The sequence below is a fragment of the Oncorhynchus kisutch genome, linkage group LG27, assembly GCF_002021735.2.
Source record: "Oncorhynchus kisutch isolate 150728-3 linkage group LG27, Okis_V2, whole genome shotgun sequence".
NCBI classification, from domain to species: domain Eukaryota; kingdom Metazoa; phylum Chordata; class Actinopteri; order Salmoniformes; family Salmonidae; genus Oncorhynchus; species Oncorhynchus kisutch.
The window spans coordinates 33,476,759-33,489,961 of record NC_034200.2 but is presented as its reverse complement, the minus strand read 5'-3'; the positions used below and the strand labels follow the sequence as shown (position 1 = coordinate 33,489,961).

Here is a 13,203-nt window from a genome sequence, read left to right as displayed (position 1 = left end):
ATTCAACGTCTATTCCACGTTGGTTGTTGTGGAAACAACGTCAATTCAAACAGTATGCCCAGTGGGGTGGGTCTTTGCATAAACTAGCTAAATGGAGAGAAAAAAAAATAAAAGTTAGCCAAAGTGTAATGATTTTGATCTAATAATTATTTTGTGAACACTCAAAGTAGGCTACAATAAAAGCATCGAGTGATAAATAAACCTATTTGAGTCGGATATTCACACTTTGAACTTTATAATATGCTCGGCAGGAATGATCGTGTTTACGTTAGCGTATCCGTCTGCCCATGCCCGGAAGGGGTCATTTTTCCGTCTTGTTTCGCTAGGATAATGCGGGAAGTGAGTGATTGACAATGCAGATGTTCTGTCCGTGAACTTCATCTGGTATGCATACGTCGGTGATTCCAGAGAATCTGACCGGAATTTCTTAGTTTCTTTATCATCTACAGCTGTCAGGCATGCGGACTATCTTCTCCGGTCTGTCCAGTATCCACATCTCCTTCTCCAAATCAGAGCAATTCGTTTCTAAAAGCCAGGGATAGGCTACAGTATGTGAGTATCCAAATATCTCTCTCTCTCGAACAGATAATGGATCACAATGTAACAACTCAAGCTCCTGTTTCTCTGCTTCATTATTCAAGAAGGTAAAGAGGTAAGATGGCCACCCCCTTTGTCCCAGTGCCTGTCCCCATGGAACGGACCCCGACCTGGCCCAAGAGGACCCCCCCCCTGGGAATTATCTCTAGCTCTGGCTTTTCACCTCCTGGAAAGTCCCCCTGGGTGAAGGCCACTGGGTCCTGGGGGGCCACGGTAGCCTGTCCGAGCCTCCCCCAGGCGTGTTCCAGCCCCGAGGGGTACAGGACATCCAGAGGAGGGGTGCAGGGGTCAGTCGAGGAGGATGGTACTCCAGGGGACAGTTGGGAGAGGCCCCTCACCCCTACCCTGCTGGGCTATGAGGTCATGGAGGAGAGGGCAAAGTTCACGGTAAGGAGTCACCCATATGATTAATTGATTGTAATTCTATGATCACACCTTATTTGATTAAACAAATTAGTTGAAGCAGGTGGTACTTAGCTGGGACAAAAAATCCTGCGCACATGATGTCAGGAAACTTGGTTTAAAAGTTCCATCCATGTTTCAAGTTTCCATCAGTTATTAAATGGTAGTTACTGTAGTATGCAGCATTTTGTTTTAAAGAGTTATAGCTCTGTCACTGTTGGAGGCACATTTAATAATCAACATCCCATCTGGTTGAATTCCATATGATTTTGTGACTGCCTCTATCATGTGTGCTCTCATTCATGGAAAAGGCTGAACTAATAGTGTGTGTGTGTGTGTGTGTGTGTGTGTGTGTGTGTGTGTGTGTGTGTGTGTGTGTGTCTGTGTCTGTGTCTGTGTGTGTGAGATGAGCATCTGTTGTTAAATGACCAGAGATAGACCACCAGTCACAAGGAAGTGACTCTGTGGAGTGTGATTCAGTTAGGTAGGGTAGCTGTATTTTATATTTACAACCATAATCTCCTTTTAGAAAGATTGATGCTGCTTTGTAATTTCTATCTTCCTTTTCATATATATATATATATATATTTTAAATGGCATCAGATACTGTGTTTTTGTGTGTAGTTGGCTTGGTTTTATAACACACTCACTAAAGTAGTATCTAAAGATTAGTGGTGCTGAGAGATACAGTAAGTGTCTGATAAGAGTATACCTTTAACAGAACTGAACAAACATTGTGTTATGGCTGTGGTTACTTAAATCCATGTCTTTGTGTGTATACAGCAGAGTTGCCCAACTGGCAGCCCACGGGCCAAAGTGGTTTTCGGCCCCCCACGTTTTCTATTAAATGGTTTTTGTTTGTCCTTCTGTACATTTTTTATTGTTGGACATAAAAGACTGTAAAAACACCAGGAAATCATCTCTAAGTCATTTCAGATATCTGTTCCCAAGTATTCCCACACATAATAGGGAGACACGCCATCATATACAAATGTAAGCAAGGTTTCAAATGATGATGTTTTAGTCAAACATTACATCTGTTTGGGCTTCTTGCGCTCAGTTTTCAGTCTCCAAATTATTTGTAAATATGTTCCGCCCCCCCCGACCATCCGCTCAAGAAAAAATAGTTCCGTCGCTCTTGATGATCCCTGGCATAAAGTATATGATACAAAAATAACATGGTCTAATTTTCACTGCAGGTGTATAAAATCTTGGTGAGAAGGAATGAGGAAGAGAACTGGGTGATCTTCAGAAGGTACACAGACTTCGCCAGACTCAACGATAAGGTGAGCTTCTGCAGCAGACACCAGGGCTCAATTCTGAATAGTCCCTTCCACTGGATGAACTGGCCATTCTATTTCTATCAAGTCAAATTGTATTTGTCACATGCGCCAAATACAACCATTGTAGACCTTACAGTGAAATGCTTACTTGTAACCCTTAACCAACAATGCAGTTTTAAGGGAAAAAAAGTAAGAGATAAGAAATAATTAAAGAGCAGCAGTAAATAACAATGGAGGGGCTATATACAGGGGGGTACCGGTACAGAGTCAATGTGGAGGCTATATACAGGGGGTACCGGTACAGAGTCAATGTGGAGGCTATATACAGGGGGTACCGGTACAGAGTCAATGTGGAGGCTATATACAGGGGGTACCGGTACAGAGTCAATGTGGAGGCTATATACAGGGGGTACCGGTACAGAGTCAATGTGGAGGCTATATACAGGGGGTACCGGTACAGAGTCAATGTGGAGGCTATATACAGGGGGTACCGGTACAGAGTCAATGTGGAGGCTATATACAGGGGGTACCGGTACAGAGTCAATGTGGAGGCTATATACAGGGGGTACCGGTACAGAGTCAATGTGGAGGCTATATACAGGGGGTACCGGTACAGAGTCAATGTGGAGGCTATATACAGGGGGTACCGGTACAGAGTCAATGTGGAGGCTATATACAGGGGGTACCGGTACAGAGTCAATGTGGAGGCTATATACAGGGGGTACCGGTACAGAGTCAATGTGGAGGCTATATACAGGGGGTACCGGTACAGAGTCAATGTGGAGGCTATATACAGGGTGTACCGGTACAGAGTCAATGTGGAGGCTATATACAGGGGGTACCGGTACAGAGTCAATGTGGAGGCTATATACAGGGGGTACCGGTACAGAGTCAATGTGGAGGCTATATACAGGGGGTACCGGTACAGAGTCAATGTGGAGGCTATATACAGGGGGTACCGGTACAGAGTCAATGTGGAGGCTATATACAGGGGGTACCGGTACAGAGTCAATGTGGAGGCTATATACAGGGTGTACCGGTACAGAGTCAATGTGGAGGCTATATACAGGGGGTACCGGTACAGAGTCAATGTGGAGGCTATATACAGGGGGTACCGGTACAGAGTCAATGTGCGGGGACATCGGTGTCGAGGTATTTGAGGTAATATGTACATGTAGGTAGAGTTATTAAAGTGACTATGCATTGATAAGATAATAACAGAGAGTAGCAGCAGCATAGAGGGGGGGGCAATGCAACTCGTCTGGGTAGCCATTTGATTAGCTGTTCAGGATTCTTATGACTTGGGGCTAGAAGCTGTTAAGAAGTCTTTTGGACCTAGACTTGGTGCTCCGGTACCGCTTTCCGTGTGGTAGCAGAGAGAACAGTCTATGACTAGGGTGGCTGGAGTCTTTGACTATTTTTTTAGGGCCTTCCTCTGACACCACCTGGGATAGAGTTCCTGGATGGCAGGAAGCTTGGCTTCGGTGATGCACTGGGCTGTACGCACTACTCCCTGTAGATGTAAAACCTTTTGAGGATCTGAGGACCCATGCCAAATCTTTTTAGTCTCCTAAGGGGGAATAGGTTTTGTCGAGCCCTCTTCACGACTGTCTTGGTGTGCTTGGACCATGACAGTTTGTTGGTGATGTGGACGCCAAGGAACTCGAAACTCTCAACCTGCTCCACTGCAGCCTCGTTGATGAGAATGGGTGCGTGCTCAGTTCTCCTTTTCCTGTTGTCCACAATCATCTCCTTTTTCTTGATCACGTTGAGGGAGAGGTTGCTGTACTGGCACCACACGGTCTGGTCACTGACCTCCGGCTGTTTCATTGTTGTCGGTGATCAGGCCTACCACTGTTGTGTCACCGGCAAACTTAATGATGGTGTTGGAGTCGTGCCTGGCCGTGCAGTCATGCGTGAACAGGGAGTACAGGAGGGGACTGAGCATGCACCCCTGAGGGGACCCCGTAATGGGATCAGCAAAAAGACCCACATAAAGGTTAGCATAACTCGGAGCGAATGTGGAGCCCATCGATGTTCCATTCGTTTGGAGGTAGTATTCATCATTAAACCTAAAATAGTTATACTTCAAAACATATTCTGCCAGCTCTAGAATGAAGTTTGTTGGATATTCACTAGTATCTCTGTCTCCCAAATAGTGTGCTAGTGCTGACAGCCCCCCCACATGGGGAATGCTGGTATATAGACTCTCGACATCTAATGTGACCAGAATTCTGGTAAATTACTATTGCAGCTGGAAACGGCATTTTTTCAATGGAAGATGTCATCATCTGTGATCTGTTGGGGCTGTATGCAAATTGGAGTGGGTCTTGGGTTTCTGGGATAATGGTGTTGATGTGAGCCATGACCAGCCTTTCAAAGCATTTTATGGCTACAGACGTGAGTGCTACTGGTCGGTAGTCATTTAGGCAGGTTAACTTAGTGTTCTTTGGCACAGGGACTATGGTGGTCTGCTTGAAACATGTTGGTATTACAGACTCGGACAGGAAGAGGTTGAAAATGTCAGTGAAGACACTTGCCAGTTGGTCAGCGCATACATACCTTGTGAATGTTGACCTGTTTAAAGGTCTTACTCACATCGGAAGCGGAGAGCGTAATCATACAGTTGTCCGGGAACAGCTGGTGCTCTCATGCATGTTTCAGTGTTACTTGCCTTGAAGCAAGCATGGAAGTATTTTAGCTTGTCTGGTAGGCTTGTGTCACTGGCCCGTTCTCGGCTGTGCTTCCCTTTGTAGTCTGTAATAGTTTGCAAGCCCTGCCACATTCGATCTTAGTCCTGTATTGATGCTTTTCCTGTTTGATGGTTCGTCTCAGGGCATAGCAGGATTTCTTATAAGCTTCCGGGTTAGAGTCTTGCTCCTTGAAAGTGGCAGCTCTACCTTTTAGCTCAGTGCAAATGTTGCCTGTAATCCATGTCTTCTGGTTGGGGTATGTCCGTACAGTCACTGTGGGGACGACTTCGTCGATGCACTTATTGATGAAGCCAGTGACTGATGTGGTGTACTCCTCAATGCCATCAGAAGAATCCAGGAAGATATTCCAGTCTGTGCTCGGAAAACAGTCCAGTAGTTTAGCATCTGCTTCATCTGACCACTTTTTTTAGACCGAGTCACTGCTGCTTTCTGATTTAATGCTTGTAAGCAGGAATCAGGAGGATAGAATTATGGTCAAATTTGCCAAATGGATGGAGATGGCGTGCTTTGTATTTGTCTCCCTGTGACTCATTTAATTGTGCCAAATCATGGGCCAAATTGGTGAGATCATACGAGGAGATCAATAAAATCAACTTGACACCCTCCAACTTGAGGGAGCAATTTATGTGAATAAAATATTGAACTGCTCTCTCTCTGTGTTTTTCTCTCAGCTAAAGGAGTTATTTCCCAGGTTCAGACTAGCCCTTCCACCCAAGCGCTGGTTCAAGGATAACTACGACATGGAGTTTCTGGAGGAGAGACAGTTAGGCCTACAAGCCTTCCTACAGAACCTCATAGCACACAGAGATCTCACCAACAGGTGGACTTCAGCATTTCCCCTTCACCTTTATTTTATCTAGGGTTGTCTCACATGTCGTTTTCAAGAGAAATCAAGAGTGTGTCTTTTGTGTGTGCGTGTGTGTTTGGTACTACTCTCGAGTGTATCTGCAGTGAGTGCACATATCGTAATTATATTGGAGGATGTCCATGTCGTCTTTCTGACCTTTGACCTTTCCCCCACAGTGAAGCGGTCAGACAGTTCCTTTGTCTGGATGACCCGCCAGGCCCCTTTGACAGCCTGGAGGAGAGCAGGGTGAGCTATCTCTACAGTACTTTTTATTATCATTAACCTTTTAATAATCCAGGTTAGTCTCATTGAGAACACATGTATTTTGCTAGAGAGATCTTATCAAGATAGTAGACCTACCAAATACTTAGCTGGCTCCATGCTATGGTCTCGGAATGTCAATTGTGAATAATTTAACAATTGTGTGGCAAGCACCATACTTCAACCAACTGAGCCAAATAGAACTAGGGTTGTGTTCAGTAGGGCATATGACAGGAAATGTTATTAACATTAAACAAAAATGAGCTTTTCTTATTGGACAAGTCTAGGTAGTTCCTCTCTGTTTTATTCAGTTTTCTTCCATTTGGTGCCTCATGAACATAATCCAGGTTCGGTTTATTGTGGCAATCTTGCTGACAGGCTTTCTGTGAGACGCTGGAGGAGACCAACCACCGTCTACAGAGGGACCTGTCGGAGAAACAGCGAGAGATTGACTCTTTGAAAACAGTCCTGGATGAGAGACAGACCCACATTGGGCTCCTGGAGAAGAGAGTGAAGTGAGGATTTGTTCTTTCTCAGTGTCTGAAGACCTAGAAATCAGGCGATTGTGTGTTTGTGTGTCTGAAAAGGGTCCTGAGTTCTCGTGGAAATTGCAAGAGGTACTCCCCATCTCCCACATGATCTGACCACACGATCCAGTTGTGTGTGTGTGTGTGTGTGTCCTGTCTGTGGGCTTTTATATGTATGTATTGTGTATGTGTTTGTACAGTATGTGTGTTAACATGGTGTCCCTCTGTCTCAGTGGTAAGTCCTCCAGCCCAGAGGGCCTTACTCCAGAGAGCAGCAGACTATCAGCCCTAGGCAGTGAGAACAGCTCTGACACAGACACTGCCGCAGACAGACACAGAGACACAGACGGAGAGGCGGACACAGACAGGGGATCATCCACTGCATTGGAGGCTGACCAGGAGACATGTCCTGAAAGAAGAAGGTACCTCGTTGACATCTCGTGTCTTTAGACACACAACCATCTCTCCTGTCCACAGAGCTACTTGTGCCAACCTGAGCTAGATGTTATACAGGTTATCTGACCTGTAAATAATCTTAAACTCCAATTAACAGACCCATATGATGTACAGATTACTGTTTACCTCCTCTCATGGAGACATAATAGGATATTTCATCTATGTCTCTGTGCTTTGTGATGTAACAGATGTTTAATTTGACCTCTGACCTTTTACCTACTCTCTGTCAATCCAGCTCAGAAATCCAAGGGCCACTCAAGGGTCATGGGGCGTACTGGTCATCTGCGGCCATTGATTGTTCACCAGACGCTTTTATAAATTCAACAACTCCATAGAATGACGTGGAATTCTGCATTTGATTCTGACCTGGGACCTGGAAAGTATATGATTCCAAGATGGACTGATGATGAGCTACGAGTGTATAGACTTCATGTACAGATTCTTGCTTGTAGTGACTGCGTTAATGGGTGATTGACGTTTTCATATAAGGTGTGTGTGTGTGTGTGTGTGTGTGTGTGTGTGTGGGGGGGGGGGTTCTCTGTGTCTAAGGATTCTAGAAATATACTGTATAATGAGTATTGATTTCCAACACTTGTTCTGCTCTCATCTAATGCCTTGGTTGTATAATAATCAAGTGAAGATATACTGCAATATGTGTCTAACTGCCTTAAATCAATCTCTTTTCTACAAAGCTAAGTACTGTAGTACTGTACTCAGGTTCTCCCCCCTGCGAAAAGCAATACTTATAAACTTGATTGATCTTAAAACACTTTATGTTCTGTCATTGAGTCACACACAACACAAACTCCTTACTTTTTTTTTTACCTTTATTTTACTAGGCAAGTCAGTTAAGAACAAACTCTTATTTTCAATGACGGCCTAGGAACAGTGGGTTAACTGCCTGTTCAGGGGCAGAACGACAGATTTGTACCTTGTCAGCTCGGCAGATTTGAACTTGCAACCTTTCGGTTACTAGTCCAACACTCTAACCACTAGGCTACCCTGCCGCCACACTTCAAGAGACATTAACCCAAAAATCAAGGAACAAATGTAGTTCCACAGTTTTTTTTCTCCCGACTTCACCAGCCAATGGATCATCCTCTTCTACCTAAGATTTAGATTTGATTTTGAGAAGGTGCTGGTAGGCAAGTAGAAATAATATAAAGACCCCTGTTTCACCACAAGGTGGTGCTGTTACCTGTCCAGTCAACCCTAGGCTGAAGTGTCGGGAACATAACATTCACTTCCCACCACCCATAAGTGAAATCATTCGAGCTCTGAGTAAAACTCTTGGAAGAGGACAGGAACAATTTGACACAGAAATATCTAACACAGGAACAACTTTGAGAGCACTGGGCCTTAGATGTATGACATTTTGAGGGAAGAAAACAGAAACCGCTCTGTCACAAACGCTAATGGATGTTTTATTGTCACATACAGATAGGTGCAGTGAAATGTGTTGTTTTACAGCACCCCTGGAGCAAATCTAGATTAAGTGCCTTGCTCAAGGGCACATAGACAGATTTTCACCTTGTCAGCCCAGGTATTCAAACCAGTGAACCTTTGGTTACTGGGCTAACCGTTAGGGTACATGTTACCCTTGGCCTAATAGCGGATACTGACATAATAGCCCTCAGGAATATTGGGCCCCTCATTTATCGCCCCCCCCCCACACACACTTGTATGCCGAATACGCCACAAACAGTATGAAGAACATATTCACGGCCAAATCCACAGGGCTTATTTTAGGTAATAAAAAGGGTCAATTTAAATCACTCACTTAAATGAGGTGAAGTACATTATAATGGACAAACCGCCTGTTAGTATTTCCATTTTCATATTATTTTCCAAATATCATTCCATCTTACAGATTCCTAAAGCTTCCAGCTCCATGTGCTTCCCATGCAGTCACAGCATGGGCTTAAGAACAGGAAACACTACTTTGAGAGTACAAATGCAATGGGGATATATATATATATTTCACCACCAGGTGCCAAGAGGAATCACTCCCAAGATGTACACTTGTGATAAAAAGTGCAAAGATTTGACACGGTTAGACATTTTTAAGCAGAATGCAGTTGAACTCCTTTCCTGCTGTTTCAACTAAAAAAGATACACAATGTCCTGGATATACAGATGTAGGATCTTAATTTGAGCCAGTTCGCCACAGCAGGAAAATAATCCTGCAGCAACAGGAAGTGTGAATTATTATGTGGATTGTAATTAATGGACTTTTCTATTGGTTGATACAATCTGAAATGTTAAAGTGGAAATTACAAATCTCCTCAGCTTTTTTAAACCTCAAATACATTACATGTTTTACATGTTTTACCCCACAACAGGGTTATTAAATTAAGATCCTACATCTGTAAATTATGTTCTTCCCCTTCCCCATGCTTTCCGGCCCTTATACTTTACACTACACATTGCTGGAGATCAGATTCCTGATTGTCAGATTTGTGTTCGGTTTTGTATGTGATGACTGAGAGGAGGCCATGGAGGATAGATGTTGGGCAATAGCTATCGTGCCCTCAGAAAGCATTCATACCCTTAGACTTATTCCACATTTTGTTGTGTTACAGCCTGAATTTAAAACGGATTAAATAAATGTTTTTCTCTCACCCAGCTACACACAATACTCCATCATGACGAAGTAAAAACATGTTTTTAGAAATGTTTGCACATTTATTGAAAATTAAATACAGAAATATCTCATTTCCATCCACCCCTCAGTCAATACTTTGTAGAAGCACCTTTGGCAGTGATTACAGCTGTTAGTCTTTCTGGGTAAGTCTCTAAGAGCTTTTCACACCTGGATTGTGCAACATTGGCCCATTATTCTTGTCAAAATTCAAGCTCTGTTAAATTGGTTGTTGATCATTGCTAAACAACCATTTTCCACTCTTGCCATTCATTTTCAAAAAAATTTAAGTAAAAACTGTAACTCGGCCACTCAGGAACCTTCAGTCTTTGGTAAGACCTTTCAATTTGGCCAGGCGGCCAGCTCTAGTTCTTCCATTTAAGATTTTTTTCTGAACTGACTTGCCTAGTCAAATAAAGGTTGTTTCTGCTTTGTCATTATGGGGTATTGTGTGTAAATGGATCAGGAAAAAACATAAATTTAATCAATTTTTAGAAAAGGTTGTAATGTAACAAAATGTGGAAAAAGTCAAGAGGTCTGAATACTTTCCGAATGCACTGTATATACAAAAGTATACGGACACTCCTTTAGTGGATTTGGCTATTTCCGACCACACCCTTTGCTGACAGTTGTATAAAACGGAGCACATAGCCATGCAATCTCTATACACAAACATTGGCAGTAGAATGGACTTACTAACGAGCTCAGTGACTTTCAACGTGGCACCATCATAGGATGCCGCCTTTCCAACAAGTCAGATCGTCAAATTTCTGCCAAGCTAAAGCTGCCCTGGTCAACTGTAAGCTATGTTATTGTGAAGTGGAAACGTCTAGGAGCAACAACGGCTCAACCGTGAAGTGGTAGGCCACACAAGCTCATAGAACGGGACAGCCGAGTGCTGAAGTGAGTAGCGTATAAAAAGCATCTCTGGAAGCAACGTCAGCACAAGAACGGTTTGAAATGGGTTTCCATGGCCGATGGCAAACAGCACAACAGAAGCGTCGGCTGGAGTGGTGTAAAGCTCGCCTCCATTGGACTCCATTGGAGTAGTGGAAACGCGTTCTCCGGAGTGATGAATCATGCTTCCCCATCTGGCAGTCCGATGGATGAATCTGGGTTTGGCAGATGCCAGGAAAACACTACCTGCCCCAGTGCCAACTGGATAGTTTGGTGGAGGAGGAATAATGATCTGGGGATGTTTTTCATGGTTCGGGCCCCTTATTTCCAGTGAAGGAAAATCTTAATGCTACAGCATACAATGACATTTTAGACAATTCTGTGCTTCCAACTGTGGAAACAGTTTGGCGAAGGCCCTTTCCTGTTTTAGCATGACAATGGCCCTGTGCACAAAGCGAGGTCCATACAGAAATGGTTTGTCGAGATCGGTGTGGAAAAACTTGACTGGTCTGCACAGAGCCCTGACCTCAACCCCATCGAACACCTGGGATGAACTGGAATGCAAACTATGAACCAGGCCTAATCACCCAACATCAGTGCCCGACCTCGCTAATGCTCTTGTGGCTGAATGGAAGCAAGACCCCGCAGCAATGTTCCAACATCGAGTGGAAAGCCTTCCCAGAAGAGTGGAGGCTGTTACAGCAGCAAAGGGGGGATCAACTCCATATTAATGCCCATGATTTTGGAATGAGATGTACTTTTTGTTCATGCAGTTTAATCATAACTGGCATGGTAGGTTAAATTGTAAGATTCTCCAAACTTCTATAGCAGGGATCATCAACTAGATTCAGCCACGGACAATTTTTTCTTGAGCGGATGGTCGGGGTGCAGGAACATAATTACAAATAATTTGTAGACTGAAAATTGACCGTAAGAAGCCCAAACAGACATGTTTGACTAAAATATAATAATTTCAAACATTGCTTCCATTTGTGTACCTGTGATCACGTGTATTATTTGTCCAACCATGAAAAAACAAACAAATAAATAAAACCACCCGCGGGCCAAATTCATCCCGCGTGGGCCGCCAGTTGGGGTACCCTGGTCTATGGTTTTTATTCTAACACCCATTAACAACAGGAGGTCCCGTGAAAAACATGGGCCCGCCTATAGAAATCAAATTCCTGTCCAACTGATTTGTTCTGGCGCCGGCCCTGCAGGGCAGTTATGGTTGGCTGTCGACTCTGAGCTCAAGAACATCTGGACTGAGGGGGAAATTCAGATAAAAATGTAATTCCTACAGTTTTCAGTTTGTTTTTTTATATACATTGGCCTCATGAGTCCTTTTGTGGAGCTTTTGAACCTTATTTTTAAAGCCTTTGAAAAACTCACTTCTGAAAGCCCAGTTCAGAAATACAGTTATGTGCAATGATTGAATTACAGTCTGATTCTTGTACTATGAACTAAGATGTGGGTCTTTTATAACCTGCACAAGTAACCCAGCAAGCAAAATATTGCACATGATGTTTTATTGATGTCATTTTCTGGTTGTAAACTGGTTTTCTGGCTGCGAAGACGTCATGTAACCTGATTACAACCAGCTGCTCTCTATTATAACCAGATAAAGCCATCCCAGCTGACTCACAGCTTCCCCTCGGAAGCTCCACTGAAATGACTCCTTCTTCTACCCCACCAGACTCACCAACTGCTGGAGCAGTAACATCTCTCAAGTAGTAGAAAGGACAGCTGAAGACAAACTTTTAATGGTTTTTCCTAAGAAATTTGGATCAATATAACATTCACATGTCAGGTAAGATCACTTCACAACAGTGTCAACTGTGACCCTGAAACCACACCCCCATGAACTCCTTGTAGCTGGGCATGTAACTCAATACATAACAGTTCACATAACGTATATCCACAATGATTGATGTACAGGTAAGTCCTATGATAGTTTGTTTGGCTTGACAGAGTAACATGCTGATCGGGTCCACAGCCTCTTCAGATTTAGGTCATGATAAAAAGCTCTGCTCCTATCGATCTTCTGAATGGTAATTTATTTATTTGTTTATTTGGATCCCCGTTAGCTTTTGCAGAGGTAGCAGCTACTCTTCCTGGGGTCCACAAAAACACTAAACATGACAAGTAACAAAACACTGATACACTGATAGGCAAGGACAGTCACACACATTTACAATACAACAATATACAAACATTACAACCAAAAATGAATACTAACAATACAACAACAACAACAAAAATGTGTGTGTTAAAGTGTGTGTGTGTGTGTGTGTGTGTGTGTGTGTGTGTTAAAGTGTGTCTGTGTGTGCGTGTTTGTATCCCCTCACAGTCCCCGCCGTTTCATGAGATGTATTTTTATAAAGGTCATTTTGCTGTTTGCTTGAGTAATTGGAGATGGGAGTTCCATGTGATCATGGCTCTGTATAATACTGTGCATTGCTGTGAATTCGTTTTTTGACTTGAGGACTGTGAAGAGACCCCTGGTGGCATGTCTTGTGAGGTATGTATGGATGTCTGAGCTTAATGTTATTTGTTTATGCAGATCATCTTAAATTAA

At 43.4% G+C, this 13,203-nt stretch overlaps 1 protein-coding gene across 2 annotated transcripts; it reads left to right on the top strand.

Moving 5' to 3' along the window:
- The first annotated feature begins 8 nt into the window (after window positions 1–8).
- On the top strand, window positions 9–7,856 carry LOC109872367 (sorting nexin-16). Of its 2 annotated transcripts, none has more exons than XM_020463574.2 (8): window positions 9–552; window positions 645–984; window positions 2,199–2,285; window positions 5,668–5,816; window positions 6,020–6,089; window positions 6,483–6,619; window positions 6,865–7,053; window positions 7,323–7,856. In XM_020463574.2, exons 2-8 carry the CDS (start codon window positions 658–660, stop codon window positions 7,420–7,422), a joined length of 1,059 nt encoding a protein of 352 aa, XP_020319163.1. In that variant the 5' UTR covers window positions 9–552; window positions 645–657; the 3' UTR covers window positions 7,423–7,856. The 2 variants fall into 2 exon arrangements, with proteins under 2 accessions (XP_020319163.1, XP_020319162.1); XM_020463573.2 differs by having other exon boundaries at window positions 12–552; window positions 642–984.
- Window positions 7,857–13,203: the final 5,347 nt, after the last annotated feature.

Bases quoted from the DNA above. Each gene is read 5' to 3' on its own strand.
- LOC109872367 (XM_020463574.2), top strand. From the start codon at position 658: ATGGCCACCCCCTTTGTCCCAGTGCCTGTCCCCATGGAACGGACCCCG. The intron at 5,817-6,019 runs GTGGACTTCAGC...TTTCCCCCACAG, and splicing joins CACAGAGATCTCACCAACAG to TGAAGCGGTCAGACAGTTCC. The intron at 7,054-7,322 runs GTACCTCGTTGA...CTGTCAATCCAG, and splicing joins ACATGTCCTGAAAGAAGAAG to CTCAGAAATCCAAGGGCCAC.